This window comes from Ambystoma mexicanum, chromosome 3q (genome assembly GCF_040938575.1).
Source record: "Ambystoma mexicanum isolate Mex_15411 chromosome 3q, UKY_AmexF1_1, whole genome shotgun sequence".
NCBI classification, from domain to species: domain Eukaryota; kingdom Metazoa; phylum Chordata; class Amphibia; order Caudata; family Ambystomatidae; genus Ambystoma; species Ambystoma mexicanum.
Window position 1 is genome coordinate 477,429,748 of NC_090926.1, and position 24,687 is coordinate 477,454,434.

Consider the following 24,687-nt stretch of genomic DNA (forward strand, 5'->3'; position numbering starts at 1 on the left):
ATGTGGGGTTCCCCAATGTTCTTGCGTCTCCCCCACACTCTACAATGTCTTCTTCACTAAACCACTTTTTAACATACTTGATTATCTGGGTGTCACATACACCAACTATGCTGATGACACCCAGATACTCATCCCGATCACAGGCAACCTTACTGTAGACATGAAGGCTCTTAATGAGGTCTATCAAGTCATCCAGGCCTGGATGGCCCAACACGAGCTTTGTCTCAATGACGACAAGACCAAGCTCCTCATCCTGGGTTACCAGAAATGGCTCAACAAACTGGACCCGGCTTTCAAAGCCTTTATTATTGATGGCAACACTATTCAGGTCTCTAACAATACCAAAACACTAGGAATCTACCTTAACTCCACTCTCTCACTCAACAAACAAACAAAGGGCTTCATCACGAGTTTGGCGGTAGCCCTGAAATGCGGCAGTAGCACTGTTACTGCCGCATTTAAGGGTCTGCCAGATCATGGGAAATCCGCTGGCCCAATGGGGAATGGGGAATTCCTGAATGGGCTCAATGAGGAATGGGCAATACCCGTTCAGCCAAATCTGTAATCCGGCGCTATTAGCGCCGGTGGGTTTGGCGGTAGGGCTAATAACGCCAGCGCTATTGGCGCCAGCATTACTGCCCAATTCGTGATGAGGCCCAAACACTGTTATCTCAGCCTCTGCATACACCTGCAAACTTATCACAGCCTGCCACCCTTTCCTTACTACTTCCAACTGCAACACACTGGCCAGAACGCTGGTTATGTCCAAATTAGATTCCTGCAACGCACTATACCTAGGGACCAGTCAACGCAACTTAAATAAACTCCAGGTTATTCAAAACAACACCATCAGGGCAGCCCTCAACTTCCCCAGATCCCTTCACATTTCAGACACTAGGCAAAGCTATCAGTCACCCAAAGAATATTCCACGAAACGCTCGCCCTCACTCACAAATGTATGACTAATGAGGCTCCCATATACCTGGCCAACCACTTCTCTCACCACTCCTCTATCTGCCCACAGAGAACTGCCCAAGTACACTGTCTCAATGTACCCAGGTACAAACTGAAAAAAGCAGGCTGGGTGAGCTTCCCTGTTCTGGCATCTAAACGGTGGAACTCACTGCCTATCAATATCATGAACGAACCACCCTTCCACTCTTTTAAGCACAAATCTAAGACATGGCTGGTCACCCAAGATGCCTAAACTCAGGCATGCCAAACATTAACTCCTTCACATACTCTCACACCTCCTTCCTGAGGTTGTTCAACTTATTTATATACTCGGTTTATTTCTTAACACTGCTCCTCTTATATAGTCTTTTTCCTTCTCTTACTAAATGCAATGCCTGGTACATGACTCCTTATGTATATATGAGATCCACCATGCATGCCTCATTTGAATTTTTCTATGATGTATACATTGTGTATGTATGTAACCTAATATGCACTACTTTTTGCTGCAGACCTCTATGTATGATTGGGATCCACCCTATATGCCTTTCTGTACATTTGTCTATGATGTATACAATGGACCTCATTACGAGTTTGGAGGTACCCATGCCATTTTTAGCAGCATGGCTACCCCCAAAGTCAGGTCCGGGTCTGGGTCCCGTAAAAGGGGACTTACCGGGCCATTACGACCTTGGAGGGCCCAGTAATTATCTTTCGCGAGACCCGGACCCGGTACGTCCCCATTCCCATTTCAGCCCACATAAGGCTCAATGGGAATGTGGAGGATGCTAACAACAGGCCCCTCAATGACGGGCCCATTTTTAGCATCCTGTACTGCTAGCGGGTCCCGCTTTGCATGTCTGGTCTGGCCAGGCATACAGAGCGGGACCCGCTGCAGAACGGTCCCTTACCATCACTGGTCATTCCGTGGCCGCCACAGTAGTAATGAGGCCTGATGTGTATGTAACCTAAGATATGCGCCCAGGTGCCTTTGGGCCAGGTGCGCTATACAAAAGAAAATAAAAAAAATACTAATGGTGCAGTTTGAGTATATGACTTCAAAGTCAACAGCCTTTAATCTCTAGCCACATTGGCCCTCATTGCAAGTTTGGTGTTCCAGAAGTAAAGGTGCCGTAGCAGTGTACTGCCACACTATTCGGAATGCCAAACCATAAGCCTGCCAGTAGGCCACTGAACTCCCAGCAAGACTCACCTGCCAGAAGTTCAGGCTCCTAACGGCATCTTTTCCACTGAAGCACCGGCACCATTAAAAATGGTGTTGGTGCTTCATTGTCCCCATTCCCATGGAGTCCTGTTTTAAACACTGAGCACTCACTCAGCTGCTATGTGCAAGCCTGGACTGAAAACTCCTTCCAACACACATGCACACATCATAGAACCTCCAGAAACTTGTCATCAAAAGATTTCTAAGAGACCTTGTCATCTTTCAAATCTCATGACTGAAAGTGCCTTCTCAGTTAACTTTTAGACATATGCCTTTTTGTAGAACAAAACACGTATTCTTTGAAATGGGTCTGGACCAATTCCAAATTCTTGGCAATACACAGAATAATGGTTTTGCTAAATGAAAGGCAGCTATAACACTGAAATCATCAGAAAGACAGTAGTAACGCGCCCAAACTATTCATGATTTACAAAGTCATTTCTGTACCAAGGCCTATAAAGAAAATTCTATTATCGTCACAAAACATTGCAAATGACCAGCGTATACCAAAGCAAAATAGACGTAATGACGCATAACATTGGCCACAAACAGATTCACTGAAAAAATTGTCACACAAAACCATATTACATGCTTCTCAAACGTCATAACAATAATGTATAATTCCATGCTAAAATAGTCAAAGCAATTAAAGAATATTCAGCAACACCATGATCATGCACAACAAATTGCGGGAAAGCGTATTTATCAACGATTTTTTGCGGTATTAGGTGAAAATATAGTTTTATATTGCTTGGAAAAAAAGATCGATTTAAAAAGACTGATTAAAATCTATAATGAGGTCTTTCTAAAACAATAATTAAAACCCCAGTCACCCTTCTCCCTAGCCCATAAACAAACCCCCTCCATAACCTTCCCCTGCCCGCACGTACCTTGTTCCATTTGACGATGCCTTCTCTCTGTGCGCTGCCATTTTAGGAATGATAGTTGCTTCTTGCAATTCACACCAGTGTGCGCAGAGGCTTACAGGCATGGGCAGGCGAGGGACATCGCAGACGTAAGGTGTTTGTATTGGTGTGTGCATGTGTGTGTACATGTATGTGAGTGAGAGATGGGTGAATGAGTGTGATGGGAAAATGTGGTGCCGGTCAGAGGGAGGGGGCATGAAATGGGGGATCTGGGGTGAAACCACGCAATTAACAAAAAACAGACCAGCACAGGAGAGGGTGAGGGTTGGGGAACAATATGTGATATTTCAGCATTTTTTGAGGGCGACATCAAGAACACCAAAATAAATCTGTCTTTTTGCTGTTCGACCTTCAAAATTGGAAAATATTACATAGCGCCTATTTTGCACATGACCATTTTTAGTCAAGTACAGTATTTGCTCAATCACAACATTTCTATAGGGCCCACGGCACAAATGACTAATTTATCAAATCATCAAAAAAACTCAATTCTCCAACTGTGATGAACTTTTCTAGAATAGCGAAATATTAATCAAGTACAGTTACACAGTGAGGAGAGAACCATTCTCCAAGGCGCATGGCTTTCCAGATGTTTTGCAATGTGTGTAAGAGACCTATAGACAACACCGAAGAGCAGTATAACACACTCTTCCAACTGAATACAGCCATTACAAATATTATGATTTTCCTATGATCTAAGGAATATGCGCAATTACATGGAGAAAAAAACAAGCAGATTTGAGGGCTGCCTTAGGAAGCCTGAGAAGCACAATCTGGGATAACAACTTCCACGGTGATAAGTCAGAAATGCAGTAAAAAGAGACAATTTTTCATTGGTTGGAATATGTATTTTATACAAAAAATGAGTAAAACATAGGAAGAAACAACCTGACTCTCCCCATTGTAACTGATCCTCCCAAGAATGTAACTTGAGAATAATCTCAAATTGAAAAAAGTCCCCCTCTTTGAAAGAAATGCCACTGGTGATATTATCCGCAAGAAGACACCACATCTCTGATAATCTTTGTAAGGGAAGTAAAATGTGAGAAAGGCCTGAACACAACATAGTTAAGCAAAAGAACCCGAGCGGCGGGGGCATTACTGAAGGCCCCGGGGCATTACCAGAGTCGGGAATGCCCCCGCCGCAAGGGTTCTATTGCTATTAGTAACCTGGCCCACAAAATTTGTGTGACCGGGGTACTAAAAGCAATATTTTTCTGTCCCGAAAGTGTTCCTAGCGCGTCCGCTCCCGAAAAAGGATTAAAAAAAAGGTAAGTGGGGTTGGGAGGGCGGGAGTGGAACGGGGAAAAAAAAAAGTACCTGCGTCCCCGGCGGGGGACAAGGGAAGCCCCCAGCCGTGTGGAGGCGCAGAGTGAGGATGGCACCGCTCCGAGTCTCCACATGGCTGGAGGCTTCCCTCGTCCCCCGGCGGGGACGCAGGATCAAGAAGGTAAGTTGGGGGGGGGGCGGGTGGGAGGCAGGGGAGGGAAGGGAAAAATAAAAAATAAACAAAAGACTTACCCGAGTCCCGGGCGGGGAGCGAAGGCAGCCTCTCAGCTGCGGGGAGGCTCGGAGCGGGGATAGCCCCTCTACGAGCCTCCTCATTGGCTGAGAGGCTGCCACGCCCCCTGCCGGGGACAAAGGCCGTGGAATCCGGACGGAGACATTCCTGGCCGGGTAGGGACCTGTCGAGAGCCAATCAGAATGCTTGTTGCATTCTGATTGTCTCTCGCTGGGGTACTAATAAACATTAGGGACTCATCAATTGAAACAGCTGGCTGCAAATGCAGTCTTTGGCCATAGAGGGTGCTGGAAGATATGATGGACAAAAAAAAAAATAGAGAAAGTGCTGCAATTTCCAATGGAAGAAATAGTCCACCAGGTTACAGTGATGGTATGCTCACAGCACTAATGCGCTTTCTACAGAATTCTAGTTGAAGGTCCTCATCAGCAAATGCATATCTGTTCACCATTTCCCCCTACATGATTGAATTTAAAATGTGTGCTACTCCATTTCATGCAACAATCAAAAAATTCCAGAATGTGGACTTGAGTCTTAAAATGAGTACCACTGATTTAAACTAAGCACTAAGAAAAGTTGTGTTGTGCCAGAAGATATCCTAAACGCAGTACTGATTCCCCTTGGTTTCTGCTCATAATACTTTGCTTAACTATAAATATCTGTATTCTACTGCAACCACACCCTTCTTTTCTGTTTCCTTTTCACCTGTTGTTTGTATATTTGTTAAGATAACTCTGTATAAACACACTAAGATACAATACATATGAAAGGTGAAATTAAACTATCCTTTCCCTGTGCAAGTTACATTTTAAAAATCCATATTTTATGGAATAATTCCAAAATGAGATTAGGACATATTGTTTAGAAATACAGTAATGCTTCCACTTCCATTTGTAGAAAGGATGATAATACATGATTATTATAATAGTAAAATGATCACAAAGCTTATGCTATGTCAATTAGTCACAGCTAAACATATGATACACTAGCTTATCAATTCCATCATCAAACTTGAATAAGTGAAGACACATATGTCCTAACGAGTCCAGCACTGATGCTAAGCTGCTGCTCAATAATATCAACTCTAAACACTGCTACTCCAATGGCCAACCTCACTAGCAAACTGCTAAACCAGCCTACAAGTAAAATCTGCTCTTAAGAATACACGTCATTATCAAGTGCTCAGCAAAAATGTTCCATTGCTAAGTGTTGGTCTTCCCCGAAGATTTCAAAACAAGTTGAAAAGGTTCAAATCTGGAGAGCAGGTCTACATGTGGCCTTGAGGGGACATACCACAGTAAACAGACACTTCAGTTCTGATAAAGTGCACTCTTTAAAAAGAGAGTCACTCTGTGGAGGTTGTGCATGGATCACTAAACCAACATGCCAGGTTTGCCAGGTGTTGTTCCAAGAGGATCCACCACTACTGCAGCCCATCCATTACATGAGATCTGTTTATTCTGTTTATATGGTATACATTGCTTTCAGGAAAAAATATTATTCAGTTAGAACACTGGCATCCATTGTATCAGAGTGCAACACCCTTCAAAATACAGGTGTTAACAAGCGGTGTATCTGAAACACAGAGGCAGTGGTCCACAGCCCCAGAACCCTGGCGGCCTTGTCATACCTTGGCATGCCAATATAGCTTGTCTGAAACTGTAGTCAGGCTAGGCCTGCTCTAATGGCAGGTGACAGAGGAATCAGTGTGTATGTAATCCGATTCCCCGCAGTGAAAATCGAACAGGAAAGATTATATTTTGTGTTCATTGTCCGCATACCTTGGAAGTAGTCCGGGCATGGTTAGGCATCCCAAATATGAGCGTACGTTTAAGTTCTGTAAAATACCCGAAACTGAAACATTTTACCATCTTATTAAGAAGTGCCTAGCCCTGACGCAGAAGAGAACTGTGTATTTTGAGAAGTTTGTGCATTCGATAAAAGTGGTTAGTCCATGTAATTTGTGGGCTACAATAATCAAGGGAAGACAAGTATTGCTTACTGTGGCTGTTGCAGAATTACTTATACTAATTTCTAAGGACATGAACATGAATGAATCAATTCATTTTTATGATATTAACCATTTGTGAGTTTATGAGCTGGATTTTACTTGGAATTGATATTGTATTTTAAATTGGATTGTTTTTTAAATTGTACTTTTGACATTTTTTATGTTGATAAGTTTATGAAGTAAATATTGTCTATTTTTTGGGTGGGAGAGAAATACAGTGGTATTTTGGCACCTTTGGGAAACTTGAGCCTCCTCCTTTAGCTCGCCTGTATTTGGGTCAGGTAAGACGGTGTGCGTGGTCTGACCTTAACCGTCTGGTAGAGAAAAAGTTGATGGGCGCTGAGAGGGACAGGCATCTGTGGATGATGGAAAGAGTTTTGAAAATGATCCTTTCTCGGATGGGAAGTGGGCCTCCCATGATGCATTTGAGATATGCTCTTGTTTGGGGATGTTGAGGGCAGAACATAGAGCATTGTTGTGGATCACCTGCATCTTGCTGATGTTCTGCTTTGAGGTGCCGGCGTGTCAAACTATCTGAATTTATTACACCTCTGTAATATACAATTTAATATAAAGTTCTCCTTGTTGAAGTGTGTATATACGACGTTATATCATCTGACTCGTGTCAGAGTAAAATGCTGTTTTTCTGCCTTGTATATCATTTTCACGTACCTTTCATATTATTCCCCTTTGCTTTGTATCTTTTGTGCTCACCTTGCATGTTATTCTGCCAAGCTGTACATGAGTTGCATTTACCTTGCTCTGTATTCTGACAATTTGTGTTTAATAAAATAAAGTTCACTGACCAGAATCCCTGGTGTCAAGAATCATTGCCCTGTATGTGCATTAAGTCACTCATTACCTTGCTTCGTAGTGCATGAATTGCCTATTGTCTTATGCGTTGCAGACCAAGTTCTGCAGTCCACCAGTTTAATTCTTCCCTCCTCCGGGTATGCCCATTGGTGACATTTGGACAATATTTATCCCATCCAAACTGCTATTTGAACTCAAGAGCATTTATCAGGTTACCCTGTTCCCATTAAGTGCTAATGTCATGGATGCAATCAATAGTAATTACTCTGGTTGGTATAGCTCCTCGACCCACCGAGGGCTCTTCGACTAATCGGCACCTTTAACTCCTGCGAGAAGCATGAAACACCATGCATGAGAGAGAACTCCAATGCAGCTTTTGCCATGCCCTGAGTTGGCACAAACATTGCTGCAAAGAAGATCCAAGCATGCTCAAACCCAAAACACACATGAACAACCAAAGAGAACAAAACTGAGAGATGGATAGGTACCAAGACATGTCACATAATAAGATAATGTGGTACAAAACAACTATGCATACGTGCGTGTGTGTGAGGTGACCCTGTATAGTGCTTACCCTTTACTCTTAGAAGACATGGCAGGTGGCAGAGTCAGTTGTGGGAAGTAACATGTTCATCAGATGATGTTGCCTTCCACTAGACCATAGTTCAGAGCATGAGAAGTACTTACAGCTTTCAATCTCCAACGTGCAGTTCTGTTCATCCAGGGGGTACCTCCGCAGGTCCATCATGCAGGCAGCTGTGGTTGTGATTCTGTGGAAAGGTGCGACATGAACATGCGTTAGCCTCGTCCTCTTTCAGGGGGGGCTGAACGCAGAAGCAGCACGTGAATATGTTACAAAAGAACTGAAGCAGTCTACATAACTGGCGATACTTTTAACAAAGTGATGTGCATACAGTTATCTAATCACTAAACCTATCCAGTTTGTAAGTCATCATATCACTGCACAACCACTAGCTTTGTGTTGTTGGATGTCCGCGTTTAAGTTCCCTGAGGATAGTTTTAACGCACAAGGGCTTCCAGGTGAAGTGGGCAGTTTTTCCATTTGGTCTCATGTTGCCTACAGAGCTGAAATCGCAAGCAAGTCTTGGAGACATCAACACTCAGAGGATCTGAGAATGATGAGCTGGCATCCTGGGTGTGTCGTTCTATCGCTATTGCCCTTCTGTGTGTGTGTGTGTCCTGTCTCTAGGAAGCATAGTCAGATCCTGGTCTCTGTCCGTCACATGGCATGCAGAACAATACAGACAGGGAGCAGCACTAGGGACATGGGTTGGCAAACAAAGAGGCTTCACAAATTTAAGAAGAGAAAGTTCCTCACTGCAGTGCCTCGGCAGTGTGGGTTATGATTTAATGACCTCCAGATGGATATGCATTGGGCAAATATTTACATAATATATTTCTCACCTCCACTGTAAAGACAAGAGTAGAACAGTGAGCATTGCCCAGAACAGCCCAGGCACATCCACATGTCTGTGGTATCAACTCATTATTGCACAGGGGGTGGGTTAGGCTGATAATTAATATAGAGTGGTATGGGGAGACAGTGGTACTCCCCCCAGCACATATATGCAGTGAAATGGGTTTAGTGAAAAAAAATACATTTTGCATTTTGGGTTTCTGTATTTTCTATCACATAGATCCCATGTCTCTGGCATTGTGCCCCCCACATATTTGCAAACTTATAAATGTGGTTGAAGTGGTCACCCATGAGAGGTCAGGGGGAATCACACATATCACCCACTGAGAGGGAAACCACTGCATAAATGGAGATCAGGAGCAGTGGCAATTGATCCATGTCTCCGCTGTGACGTTATTCTCTCTACCAGTGGCGCAGGACCTTTTTCAGCCTCACCCTCTTGCTTAGGGAAGCTCTCATGCATTGCCGTCCAATTGGGCATGACCGCTTGAAGCGCCTAATCTCCAATGAAATAACATTGTTTAGGCCCCACCCCCAAAGTGTTCATAAAACTCAAGTCCATTTGCGTTGTGCGTATTCACTGGTACTGGGTACAGCATATCCAATCCCATACAAAAATACCATACAGGATTCTTATAAGTAACTTATAAGAACTTGTGAGAAACTAGTAGGACTTCAGGAACAATAAAACAAACTTCACATGACACTGAAATACGTAGAACATTCTTATACAATTTTATAGGTTTGAAGTAGAATGTATGTTCCTTGTAAGAAAATCAAGGACAGTGGATGTGCCGGTATTCACCCTATTATAGAGGATTTGTAGCGAGTACAAAGTGGACACTGTGCTACACGGGTTTGCAAACAGTTATGCAAGGCTATATAAAACAAGCATTTATACGTTCAGCTTTGTGACAAATGTTTGTCATAATATTCAAACAATCATCCATCATGGGAACAGCTCCACAATTCATAGGTGTATATAGAGTCAGAATCCTGTGCCCATGAAGAGAACAAACAGTTATTTTGAAACAGTTTGATGATTAAAAAAAAAAAAAATAAACATAAATTGGTCATTCATTATTAACTTTCCATTAGACGGTTATTTACAAAAACACGTTTCCTCTCTTGTGTCAATTTTTGTTTCTAGCAAACAGAAAAGATTGCCATCTTTTGGCGGCCAGGCTTGTGTTTATGGACAGTCTTCCTTGGGGCTGTACTAATTAGAACAGTCATCCATATGGGGTTTACATAACCATTGTTTTAAAAACATTATGCCGACTGATTCACATAATGTGATTGGTACATCAAATAAGTTGAGAAGTGGTACAAGGAAACAAGAGACTGGAAATCTCTCAGTGATGCTAATTGTATATAATGCTGCTGTGGATTGTGGGTACTGTCAAATTGTGCTATTTAGTTGAATGCAGTTTCCTGAGGGTGGCTATCCCATTCATAAGTATTAGCAATTTAGGTTAAGCTCCTATTTCAGCAGTTTTCAATTCTATTCAATGACCACTGGTGGCAAGAAATACCTTTAACTAATTAATTCTAGGCATTTCTCAGAACCATTTCTATGGGGTTGAAAACATTGGATGGCACATATCTCTCCAGGACTGAAATCTCTGCACTGGCTCCCAGTGGTGGTGAGGATTAAGTTCAAAACCATCTGCATTGTCCACAAGGCCTTCTGGGGACTGGGATCTCAATACCTTCAACTCTCTCTTCCTAAATATCTTCCTTCTCGAGCTCTTCGCTCATCCGCCTCCAACTCCCTCAGGGTCAGTCGCTGCTCCAAGCAACACGTTGGTGGTAGATCTCTTTCTTTGTCTGGGGCCTACCTCTGGAACAGCCTCCCTGCCTCTCTGAAACTTGAGGAAAACCATCCCTGATTCCGGAAGCACCTCAAAACCTTCCTATTTGCTTCTGCTTTCTCTACTCCTATCCCCTGCTGATCTCCTGGCTGAATCTGAAAGTGTACTGGTTACCTGGCTACCCTTTAATTTCAGGTACCCTCCCCGACAGTTGCACATATTCACTGCCCCCCTGGCAACCCTTGGACTCGGGGACTGTTTCTGTCTCCCTACAGCCCCTACTAGCACTTGACCCGGATGTCTGCATTTACCCGTACACTTGCCACCAGCTGGCTGCACTTTTATTTATTATCTGATTTTTTAAAATGTGTTTTACTACTATCCTATGTACTGCACTGCCCCTTTCACCCCCCCACACTTTTCCCCTTCCCCCCTCCTCTGCACTTGCGTGATCTCAATATCTCCTGGCCTAGTAGGATTGGTGTCTGTCTTCTCTCTTTTTCCACTCCCGTGCCTCGTCACGCCTTGAAGCATTTGTGTATAGGCGCGTTATAAATGCCATATCATATCATAAGGTACAGATTGGCATGGCTGCCATTTTTATTGCAGTAAGAACCTTGTGAATTCATCTCCTTAAGTCCAAATGCCACGCTGCAAACATTTCTGCAAAAGCAGTGCACATTATGGGAAATGGGTCAACATTTCTGCTTGGGAATAGGGTCATATGAAAACCTTAACTTCAAACTCCCAGTTTTACTACATACTCTTTCAACATGATCTGTCTCAAAATGCAATCCCTGGGAGTTTTCTTGATACCCAATTTAGGGGGTAATTCATAGAATCCAGCGCACAAGTGGCGCACGCGGCTGGCGCACAGTGTGCGCGTGCGAATCCCTGCGCCAGCCGCGTGCGCTAAAATCCAATTCCGCGCACAGCGTATTCATGGATTCCAGCCACCAAAACCAGCCGTGGTGCACAGTGGCGCAGCGACCCTGCAGCAGCGCCAGTTACGCCCCCAAGAACGCCTCTCGCGCAGGGAAAAGCCATCAATATACCCAATCCAGCGCAAAGGGCTGCGCTAACCCTGTACCAGCACAGCAAGCAGGCTACGTGTATCACTGGGGTGCGCGGGAAGTACCTCACGGGATTCCATCAGGGTACGTGTATTTCGGGGTGCGAGTGAAGTTCCACACGCGATATCAGCAGGGTACGTGTATTTCAGGGTGCAGGGGAAGTTACACACGCGATTTCCGCAGGGTACGTGTATTTCAGGGGTGCGCGTGAAGTTCCACACGCGATATCAGCAGGGACGTGTATTTCAGGGTGCAGGGGAAGTTACACACGCGATTCCATCAGGGTACGTGTATCTCAGGGGTGCGCGGGAATTTCCACACGCGATTGGGCCCGTGCAAGCAGGGTACGAGTATCTCAGGGGTGCGCGGGAATTTCCACATGCGATTCCATCAGGGTACGTGTATTACGGGGTGCGGGGGAAGTCTCACACGCGAAATCAGCAGGGTACGTGTATACCAGGGGTGCGCGGGAAGTTCCACACGCGATTCCATCAGGGTATGTGTATTTCGGGGTACGCGTGAAGTTCCACACGCGATATCAGCAGGGTAAGTGTATTTCAGGGGTGCGCGGGAATTTCCACACGCGATTGGTCCCGTGCGAGCAGGGTACGCGTATCTCAGGGGTGCGCGGGAAGTTCCACATGCGATTCCATCAGGGTACGTGTATTAGGGGTGCGGGGGAAGTCTCACATGCGAAATCAGCAGGGTACGTGTATACCAGGGGTGCGCGGGAAGTTCCACACGCGATTCCATCAGGGTACGTGTATTTCGGGGTGCGCGTGAAGTTCCACACGCAATATCAGCAGGGTACGTGTATTTCAGGGGTGCGCGGGAATTTCCACACGCGATTGGGCCCGTGCGAGCAGGGTACGCGTATTTCAGGGGTGCGCGGGGAGCACCACACGTGAATTGCACGTGTGGGTCCTCCCAGGTGTTCCCTCTACACCCTCCACGGCCCCTGCAGGTGGCTCACACCACAGGGGCCTACCCTGCACATGTCCTGCAGGCACCCCATCCACCATGGCCATGCCCCCCAGCCAACCCACATGTCAACTTGCACTACTGCCCACCAACGCATGTCCCCCTGCACCCCCAGCCACCAGGGGCACCCTCCACAGGCCCCCACCCATGTCTCCCAGCACCCCCACCCCCCAGCAGTGCAGGGGCACCCACCACCAGGCCCCACCCATGTCTCCCACCACCCCCACCCCCAGCCACCAGGGGCAGCCTCCACCAGGCCCCCCACCCATGTCTCCCAGCACCCCCACCCCCCAGCCACCAGGGGCAGCCTCCACCAGGCCCCCACCCATGTCTCCCAGCACCCCCACCCCCCAGCAGTGCAGGGGCACCCTCCACCAGGCCCCCACTCATGTCTCCCATCCCCCACCCCCCCCAGCACTGAGGGGCACCCTCCACCAGGCCCCCACTCATGTCTCCCACCCTCCGACCCCCCAGCACTGTGGGGCACCCTCCACCAGGCCAGGCCCCCACTCATGTCTCCCATCACCCACACCCCCCAGCCACCAGGGGCAGCCTCCACCAGGCCCCCACCCATGTCTCCCAGCACCCCCACCCCCCAGCACTGTGGGGCACCTGCCAGCAGGCCCCCACCCATGTCTCCCACCACCCCCACCCCCCCAGTCACCAGGGGCAGCCTCCACCAGGCCCCCACTCATGTCCCCCTGCACCCAGGTCCTCACAATCCCCAATCATGTGTGTTATGGTCAGCCTCCACAGCCAAAAGGCCCTACCAAGTAACCCATTCACCCACATGGAAATGGAAATTACATGTTACACCCCCAATGTTCATAAAGCAAATGAACCCATGTCCGTCACACACAATGGTTGCAAATGAATGGGAAAACACCCAACATGACATGCATGAAACCAATGAGATGATACCACACAGTGAAGTATGAAAACAAAATTGTATTAAAAAAAATTGAATGCAAATGAAATGAAACAAACTACAATGGCAATGAAAAAAAGAAAAGCTGCATGTCCGTCCAAAAAAATCAAAACTACAAATCCAAATCCAAAAAAAAGTTGTTCAAAGTCACATTAAAAATAAAATCAATCCAATGAAGAACTATGTACAAAACATCCAAGGGTCCATGAGCCCAACTGAAGAAAGGAAACCTACAAAAAACCCTAACTAAAATGCAACTATATACAAAAAGTGGAGCTGTGTCCGTCGACTCCAAATCATAAGAAGAAACAAATGAAACCTAAAACTAAAGAACTATATACAAAGGCAACGGGCAAGTCCAGCGGCTCACTCTGTGGTGTTCCGGGCCAGGGCATCATCAAACTCCTCGTCTATGTCCCGGCGGCGGTCCTGTTCCATGGCCCCGAGGGTCCGCAGGGACGACGCCATCTGCTCCTCCAACCCCCTGCGGATTGCCTCGAGGCACTCGGCCCGCCTCAGGGCCCTCCGCATGGAGTTCTCCGCCCTGACCATTGTGAGCCGCGCCTCTTCCGCCCGCCGCCGCTCCGCACCTATATGCTGGCCCAACCGCTGCCACACGGAAGACACTTCCCGTCCTGGGTCCTCCTGCCCTACGGCCGATGCCTGCCCCTCCGATGTTGATGGCCCCTAGCCATGATGCCTCCCACGTTGACTCCGCTGCTGCCTCCGACGCCACTGCCTCTGCCAGCATGACGGCATCCAGGCTGATGGAATCCACCGACGCCGTCGTGCACGTGCCCTGCCTGATGATGCCGGCACATCCTCCATCTGCTGGGGTACAGTTGCTGTGGTGTCCACCCCTGCTGGACCTCTGACTCCCGACTGTGGCAGGGATGGGATCCCCACCGAGCTGGCTGCATTGGTCAGGGCAGGTCCACAGGGGGCCCTGGTGGCATCTGGGCCGGAACACGGCAAGGAGAACGACTGGCGTATAGTCTCCACAGAGGAGGAGAGGGCCGCCAGATTGGCCGACACATGCAGGAAACCCCGGAACATGGACGATCCCAATTGGGCCACGTCGGCACGGTGCTCTTCGTGATGACGTGCGTGCTCCTCCTGGGAAGCACGCACGGCATCACAAATCACAGCCGTGCGCATCGCGACCCCAATCAGGACCTTCTCCATATGGCCAGGGGTCCCCTCGTCCGCAGGTGGAGGGGAGTCAGATGACATGGACATCCCCTCTACCTGCAGACGGGCCTGGGACGGGGCATCCCTGCTGGTGCATGGTGGTGCACCCACAGGGTCAGGGACAGCGACATGCACAGGCCCCTCCACGGTGACCTGTGCTGCCTCCTGCCCCTGCCCCTGGACTGCACCACTTGCACTAGCAGGGATGCCCCCACCAGGCCCCATGTGCGCCTCAGTGGCGGCCTCCTCCTCCTCTGTGGAAACCACCAACCTGGATGGCTCCTCACCGTCTTCCGCCGTAGCAGGCCGCTGTGGGGGCTCACCCACCCCTTCCGCTGCAGCCGTGGGGGCATCCCCGCCGCCTTGCTCCACAGCTCCGTCTCCGCCCTCTTCTTCACTAGCCGCTGCGTAGAGGGAGACATAGAACACAAGCATCAGGGTACTGTACAATGGTCCCCTAGACAGGAAGCAATAGCAGATGAGTGCCACTGTCAAAGTACACTTCCATCATGTCCCTCCACAACACATGTGTCAGTCCAGGCAAAACACACACAGTGACAGTCATGGTGCATGCCATGGACATTTCCATACATGTCCAATGGACTCTCGAAACATACAATGTAATGGAACTCACATTCATCATGGGTCATGCCTATCACATGCACACACTTCACCTCAGTCACATCCATCTGGCCCCTTACACCCCAATCACAGTGGATACAAGGATGACTAGGCTGCATCAGTGAATCTGTACATTGTCACAGACATGTGTCATGCATCCATGGCATCCACAAGTCACAGCCACGCAGGTCAGGCACACAGACATGGACACCATATATGTACCTGGCATCAGCACCCATCCCCCACCCCCACCCATGTCCAGGAAAAGAGACTGCCATGCTCTCATGTGTACAATCTGCATAGGGCTCCCCATGTCGCATTTAAACACATGCAACAACCGTGCGGTTCACACATTACTGGTCGCACATGCATTACCATGATGTCCCTGCACACATACATGCGTACATGGCCTATGTCACACATACAGGCAAGTATCAGACAACCAGCACACTGCAACATGCCCTGTCTCACACAGCAATGCTTGGCCACTTACCGCTCAACTCCAGACGGGTCTCCCTTTCAAGGACCTGGGCTTGGAGCGCTGGGTGTACGCGTTCCAGGACCCCCATCTGGATGGAACTCATGCGGCCCCAGCCCCCCTCCACGAGGCGCCGGGCCTTCATGAGGGTCCTGGACCTCATGTCTTCCCAGCGCTTCTTGACCTTCTGGATGGTGTGGGTTGCCACCCCCTCCGCGTTGATGGCAACCACACAGTTGGCCCAGATCCTCTCCCGTCCTTCCTTGTTGGCGCGGGACGATCCGAAGAGGGCATCATACTGCCCCAGGACTTGCTCCACCAGGACACCAACTTCGGTGGCAGTGAAGCTGGTGCCCCTCTGCCCCTCTGGCCGGGGGTTGCCACTGGTGCCAGATGTGGATGTGCCCGACATGGCAACCCCAGGGGCAGGAGTGGCTGGGCAACTGGGTCCTGGGGCTGGGCTGTGGAGCAATGTTATCTGAGTCGGGAGTCTTCTGTTCCAGCAGGGGTGGACACAGCAACTGGACCCCTGCAGATGGCTGATGTGCAGGCACCAAATGGCAGGGCACGGTGGCAGCAGGCAGGCAGGCAGGCAGGCAGCAGCAGATGGCACGTGGGAGGCTGCTCGGGGCACTGGGGGGCAGTAATTCGGCCTTCTGGGCAGGAGCGTGGTCTTCCGTGTGTTTTCGCGTGGCCAGCTTGATACGGAGTGATTTGGCACGTGAAAATCCTGCACGTCAGCGTGAAAATCGAGGAAAGGCCCTTAGCGCGTAAGCGCGTCAGCACGCGTACGCGATTTCATTGGACCAAAGGCCCTTACAGCGTAAGCGCGTCTGTGACGTTTTGCGCACGGGCGTTGCCCTGGCAGGGCTTGGAGATCCCGCGTGCCTTTACACTGTTCTGTACGTGCTTTTTGTGCGATGCGTGTGTTTTCCATCTGTTGGGGTTCACATGCTATTACTTCACAGCGGGTGTTGGCTACGCGTTCTTCTACACGCAAGGCAGACGGTGAGTGGTACCCCGCTCCCCCAGGCCCGATCACGCGAACCCCTGATATACACGTAGCCCGCTCCCCCAGGCCCGATCGTGTGAAAAAGTTCACGCGAACCCCTGATATACACGTAGCCCGCTCCCCCAGGCCCGATCGCGTGAAAAAGTTCACGCGAACCCCTGATGTACACGTAGCCCGCTCCCCCAGGCCCGATCGCGTGAAAAAGTTCACGCGAACCCCTGAAATACACGTAGCCCGCTCCCCCAGGCCGATCGCGTGAGAAACTTCAACCGAACCCCTGAAATACACGTAGCCTGCTCCCCCAGGCCCGATCGCGTGAGAAACTTCACGCGAACCCCTGATGTACACGTAGCCCGCTCCCCCAGGCCCGATCGCGTGAGAAACTTCACGCGAACCCCTGATGTACACGAAGCCCGCTCCCCCAGGCCCGATCGCGTGAAAAACTTTACGCGAACCCCTGAAATACACGTAGCCCGCTCCCCCAGGCCCGATCGCGTTAGAAACTTCACGCGAACCCCTGAAATACACGTAGCCCGCTCCACCAGGCCCGATCGCGTGAAAAAGTTCACGCGAACCCCTGAAATACACGTAGCCCGCTCCCCCAGGCCCGATCGCGTGAAAAAGTTCACGCGAACCCCTGAAATACACGTAGCCCGCTCCCCAGGCCCGATCGCATGAAAAAGTTCACGCGAACCCCTGAAATACACGTAGCCCGCTCCCCCAGGCCCGATCGCGTGAAAAAGTTCACGCGAACCCCTGAAATACACGTAGCCCGCTCGCACAGGCCCAATTGCTGTATGTTGCCACTTTTGTAATGCGCAGGGACGCTACCGCCTGCCTTCGTGTGGCGGACGTGTTTCGGCGTGTCTTTGGCTGTGCGTGGCTTTGCCCTATTCGATTCCATGAATACGTGTGGTTCGAGTGCGTGTGGGCGTTCCGTCTGCTTCCCTGCAGTACATCCCCAGTTACGCCCTTATTTTTGCGCGTTGTTCCCCATTCTGCGCGTTACGCCCCGTGTCCCGCCCACTTTCTGGTGTATGCGCCGAGGTTGTGCGCTTTCACTGTGCGCGTTGCGCACGCCTTTCGGGATGTTGCTGTGACTTGTGCGCCATGCACGGGTTTGGCGCACATCCCGGGGTGTACACGCGCAGGGACTTCCATGATCCGTAGATTTTCGGTGCACGTTTGTTCCATGAATCGGCCCCTTAAACTCTTCTTCATCTCCCATGTTCAAAAGATAAATGGCACAGATTCTGTTTTTCTCATATTGGTACAGTGATAAAGACTAAACCAATTTAGCCAACTTAAGCCACTGTATAATTGGTCCCCAAGCCTTCACATCCTGCAGTCTTGATTCCACTAAGTCTATGACCATTGTGTTCCTCAGATCTGATTGAACCGCCTTAAAACTTAAGCGAAATGCAAAGGCAAGACTAGTGCAGATATAGGATGCAAGTTGCATGCCACACCCACTTACCACTGAGGTAACCATTTCCTCCAAAGGCATATCATCCTAACATTAGGATGAAACACTTCCTCTGTAACCCAGGAATAACAAGACCATTACCCAAATGGAACCTTACAATGCTGTGCAAGAAGAACAAATGCATTCTTCCCTTGTGCCTTAAAGTGTCAGCATGTTCTGCACCAGGAGCTATTCCAAATACAGCGGCTGCCTTAGTTCCCAAATCCCTAAACTATACGCCCCCCAGATTTGTGTCAGTCGACATCACACACTAATGTGTGGTTGATTCAATGATCCATCACAATAGTAATTGGCCCTTTACATTGAAAGTCCCACTCCATTGGTTGTCAGAAAGGTGCAGTGAGAACATCTCTTATTTAAGCTGCTTCGTTTCGGAAAACGGAGCTGTTTGAGAGAAGTGTACCTAAGCCTTCTTGCTACTGCTTTGTCTACCTTGTCATGTGACTGAAGGATTTTGTGATAATGGAGGCATAGACATTCCTTACACTAAGCAAATAGAACACCTGTGAGTGACAACTTGTCGTGATGCCCACAACACAATCGGACAAAAAAAATAAAAATGCTCACTGTGAGTTGGTCCAAATAGTAGCATCACAGTGTGCCTTTTAACATTTCTGAACGCAAATCGACGCTGCCTAACACCCCAAATACATTAAAGCTCCTCAGCTCCAACACTGACAAACCAAAGCACTGTAAGAATCGGGGATCCACGACAACAGATGTGTGGCTGTTTTTATGTACACAGTTCCAGCTGACTGCTCACCATGAAATTCCAATGCAACAGTACAGCGTGCTGGCACAACTTGTTTGCTAATGATGCTCTGTACGCCACATTAAACATTAAAATAAATTAATAGTTGATACATTCCCCAGCCATTATTTCATTATGATGCCTATTTAAAACATTAGTGCGAATTAAATATTGAAACACTCCTTTGTTCTTATTGAACAAAGTAAAAGAAAATCAATCGAATGGCTGCCTGCATCTCATTGTAGCATTCGGAACCCGGCGCTAGTTTTCCAGGAATAATATGACTGGCAATGGGATAACATAGCTAGGAGTAAGTAGGAGAAGGCAAAATAATGGTTCATAATTCTGCTTCCATATAAGTCAAATGGGCCACATACAATTTAACGAGGAAATATGCTCAACACAACACGTTGCAAGCATTGAGAGTTGCATACATAATAGTTGATGCTCACTTATGGGTCCTTCAGAAATAATGTGTCCTTCCTAATTACTTTTCGTTTCTCTCGAATGGAAAGTGGGAAATGGGAAATATATTCCACAGTATCCTAGGAGCATAATTGTAAAATGAAAATTGCAGGTGATAACGAACTTCTAACAGGAATATGAAAATGAACTCACCCATGGCTCAAGTCAAGGGTATACATCGGTGGACAGAGTCCCCCACTTTTTTCAGGAGTTCTCCCACTTTTTTCAAAGAGCACCTTGATATGCACATTTCTGGTGATGCCACATCCAATTGGTATTTTAATGAGCCCCCTACTTTTCTTTTTAGGACTTCACCCCATAAACTCACCCCAGAGAAAACACAACGTAAAAACAGTTGGTAGTAAATTATACTTGGAGATTTCAAGATCCGGTGCAAAGAAGAACATGAACTTTCAACCAGGCAACTGCGCTCCTACATGGTCATCCTTCATCTTAAATAATTGGTTAATGGGGCAGAACAATCAGCAAGACACTTGCTGGACACATTTTACCGAGAAGAACCCTTGATCCCTACATCTCCATCCACATACTGTGGAGTATCCACATCTTGGAAACATTCATGGTTGACACACCGGCTTGCAAACACCCACCCCCTAGGGCACAAACAACCATCACAAACCTAATTTCTGAAGTCCTTGACATAGGTAGACATAATGGCAGCACCACATTACAGGCTCCCAAAGGAACACACAGCAGAGCACGAGAGATGCATTACAGAAGGGCTGGACATTCTAACACCTTTGAAACATCTTTGCAAATCATAAATAAATCAAGCAGAAAGGTTGTTGCTATGAACCCTAAAGAAAATGTACAAGGAAATGTATCAGCAAGACAAAGCATCATACAGTGACAGCTCTGGCACTATAAAGAAGCAGTACTAAAGGCAACAAATAAAAATATGCTACAAGGAAGAATGACAACTCATCCACAAATAAGTGGGAGCAATGCCTTTGGGTTTCAAGGAGTTTCAGTGAATAAGGCTTTTTGACCTTTTATAAAGGTTTAAGTTATTTTCTCGACTAGCCCCCTCCCCTCTTGTCTATATAAAGGAGCGCAAGTAGATATGGTCGGTGTTTGAAGAGGCAGGAGCAAATCCATGGAGTTTTAGATAGGGAATGACATTTGTTTATTTAGAACGGAGTGCAGATTTGTAGTTTAAATCAGGTAAAAGTAGATTAAATTTGATACTAATTATGGCCAACATTTGTGGGGAAAGGAGTTTGGAATTGCGACACATTTTTTGTAGGTGGAGGAGGAGCACAATAAAACATTTTTAGGCATATTTAATATTTGTAGGTGGAAAGAGTACACCAAAGCATTCTCGGACTCAAGTTAATTTTAAATTGGGGGAGAGTGCACACCAAAACATTTGTAGGCACATGCCAATTGTGTAGGTGGGAGTAGAGTACAGCAAAGCATTTGTTTTACACATCAATTTTATATGCAGAGAAGCGAGCATGCAAAAACATTCTTAGGCATGCAACATGTTTCTAGTTGGGAAAGGAGCATGTCAAAGCATTTTCAGTCACATGTTATGCTTTTAGGCCGAGGAGAGTGCAAGCCAAAGCATTAATATACACCTCCTCATTTTATAGATGCTGGAGTGAATATGCCAAAGCATTATTAGGCACATGCCATTGTTGTAGGAACGAAGAGAGCATTGAAAAGCATTCTTAGTTACACATTATGTCTAATGGTGGAGGAGAGAGCAAGCAAACATATTTGTATAGATGTGTTAAATGTATAGGCAGAGGAGACATTATGCAATGCATTATTATTAATACATAATTTTGGTGTCAGAGTGTCCGGTGTGCCGTGGAGCCTGTGCCACTACTTTTGGATTGCCGCCCGAAATTGCTGCAAAATTGCTGCTTGAAGACTGGAAGACGTTTTTGAAGCAAAAACTATGTGGATTCTGCTTTTATTTATTTATTTATTTATTTATTTATTTACCTTCACTTTGAAGACACAGGAGTCTGTTTTCACTTGCCTTCTCACCTGCCTGACGCTCCACCTCCCTACGTCCGCTTACTTCAAAAACCGGAAGTCAAGCAAAGCATAGCGGAGTGTGTCAGAGTGTCCGGTGTGCCGTGGAGCCTGTGCCACTACTTTTGGATTGCCGCCCAAAATTGCTGCGAAATTGCTGCTGGAAGACTGGAAGACGTTTTTGAAGCAAAAACTACGTGGAGTCTGCTTTTATTTATTTATTTATTTATTATTATTATATATTTTTTTTTACTTTCACTTTGAAGACACAGGAGTCTGTTTTCACTTGCCTTCTCACCTGCCTGACGCTCCACCTCCTTACGCCCGCTTACTTCAGAAACGGAAGTCAAGCGAAGCGTAGAGGAGTCTGTCAGAGTGTCCGGTGTCAGGTGGCGGGCGAAGCGCGGAGTGCCAGACCACAGTGCCGCCAAAGAATTGCAGAACATAAAAGAAGGTAAGCTGTATTTGCACGTGCCATTGGGACTCACTGAAGGGGAGCCAGGACACAAAATGCACTTAAAGAGAGACAATGAACAGACTGAAGGGGCAGAGGGCATAGTGAGTGATACGGATGTGACTTGCTCCACCCCCCCCCTCTTGGGCTGTGGAGGCAGAACTCCAGCCAGCGACCCCTGACCCCTTATTAAATCAAAGTTTCTGCCCCATCAATATTCAAGTAAAAATTGGAGCTAGCACTGCGCTATACATAGACAATGGGCAGGCGGCCGCTAATACCGGAGAACCACCCAAAGCCATGGGAGCCTATAGACGGAAGCAGAGCATTCGACAAAACAGGCCACACAAAAAATCACAGACAAGCCAGTGGAAGACGAAATGCAAAATCTGGTCAGTTCTCCAATTCTAACAGCATTGAATGTCTCTACTATTGAGCCCTGGGTAAGCCCAAAGGAGGGAAGAACAGGTCACAATGCAAGCCAAGCGACTGTATCTAGTTGGATAGAAAAACCGAAGCTACCAACAACAGGGGAATGCCATATGCTGAACAACCTGAAAAGAAAAAACTCAAACTCCGAGGCAGAGGACGAAAGGCCATGGAAGGAGTTAGCACAGTTGGAAGGCCGTGAGGGGGCTAATCCAAGAACTAAATTCAGCCCCCCATCTAGATACATAGTTAAGAGGACGAAATACCCGAAAAAGCAAAAGGAGAGTGCTCCCTGAAGCATCACATGAAAACCATTTACGGCAGGACCATTGCCAACAAATTTAACAACAGGGGCTCCCAAAACTCCAAACACCATAAATGGAGGAACCACAGTAACCCCAGCAAATGCTAGGGAGACACTAAGCTTCAGCTTTGGCAGACAGAGCCCCGCCTGCACTAATCATATGAAGAAAACGACAGGAGTCGAAATATCAGATGCAGTTTTGTTGGAGACCTCAATGAATATGGAGAACGCACTAAAAGACAAGACCATAGGCACCAAAAACGTTGACAAAGAAAGAGGAATGACTGACAAAGTTGACATCGAAGACAAATCGACGCAAACGTTGCCATTAAACCAAGTGGGAAATGAAGACCAGGTTAAATCAGGTCGAACAACGGAAGACAATTTGCTAATGGTCGCAACTATGTCAGGAATCCTAGCACCCTTCATGAAACTGTATGAGGACATCGCGGACACATTAAGAGACCATTCTACGATACTTGCAATGGTACATACCAAAACAATATTTGTAGAGGGTTTCATTTCAGCAATCCAAAACAATTTGGACAAAAGCACCGCCAATATCACCCAACTGCTACATGACATAATCAAACCTATACTAAAAGATAGAAAACTAGGGAGGTTAAATCAAAAAGGCAAGGACTTTATAAAAAAAGACTCAGGAACAATGACCGTACATGAGGTTATTCCAGGTGTAGAAAAACAAAACAATGAGCAAGAAAATAAAGGAGAAAGGAGCATGGGTACACCAGTAAATTTAGAAGAGGACTCAGAAACCCAAAGTGTAACCGTTATGGAACCGCAAGCAACTCAAAGTGAAGAGAAGGGGGAGGTAAAACAAAACGAAGATAGACCCCCCCGACTGAGGATATCACCAGTAACATTCTTCCAAGAGAAAAACCAAAGAGCAAATTGTCTCAACCAGGAACAAGAAATGAGTCAATGAAATCATCATTGATCGAGGTGGAAGAAAGTCCCCTAAACAGAAGCGCTAGGGAAGGGCTAAACAACTCAACAGAAACAGTGGAGGCCATTTCTAGTAAAAGACCGACAACAAGGCCTGGAGACTTCATCACTACGGACAAATATCTGGAGAAAGGAAAGAAAAAGGGGAATGTGTGCGAGATCTTCAAAACAAGAGACATAAACACAGAAGATAAACAACTAGACAGCCAAACAAAAACGAAAAACAATGGGACCGCAGATAACAAATCAGGGGGGCACCACAAGAACATAGGGCCCTCTAGAAAACAAAAAAATCAACCACCAGCAAAAGCCCCAAGCAGTAGTAAATGCCGAGCTTTCATTAAAAACCTGACAATACCAAAAGAACAACCGAGTATAATTGACCAGCTAAGAAACAACAAGAAAAAAGGTGAGACCAGACCAAAAGACTGAAGAACAAAAGATCTTAGAAATCGAAGAAGTTGATTTCTCTGACGATGACCTGCTGGACCTCTCCACTTACCCGGTCGCAGATGACGAAGACAAACAGGGCATAAGAGGCATCGATGAGGTAAACACAGGGGCTGATGATTCCGTGAGTGAAGAGCACACAGATTATAGCGAAAGTGACACCTTATCTATAATGTCAACACAAACCGGTTATGAGACACAGAGAGAAAACAAAAGAGTACCAAATAAAAGGATGGACCGAGAAAAAAACAGGAATCAAGTGAAAGAGGTCAGAAGAGCGAACGTCAAGGTCGAGAAAGGTTTGTGGGACGGTCTGTGACCCGAAACCACAGAACCAGTCAGGAAAGTGTAAAAAGATACATCAACAAGCGAATCGAGATGGAGGAAA

The 24,687-nt window shown here is 47.2% G+C and overlaps 1 protein-coding gene across 2 annotated transcripts in view; it reads right to left on the minus strand.

Moving 5' to 3' along the window:
* The window catches only part of GABRB2 (gamma-aminobutyric acid type A receptor subunit beta2), a 1,186,575-nt gene that overhangs the window by 542,411 nt on the left and 619,477 nt on the right, over positions 1 to 24,687 (minus strand). For both annotated transcript variants that reach the window (XM_069654272.1, XM_069654271.1), the window contains exon 5: positions 8,139 to 8,221. In XM_069654272.1, the coding sequence (XP_069510373.1) occupies positions 8,139 to 8,221 (83 nt within the window). The remainder of the gene's footprint in view (positions 1 to 8,138; positions 8,222 to 24,687) is intronic.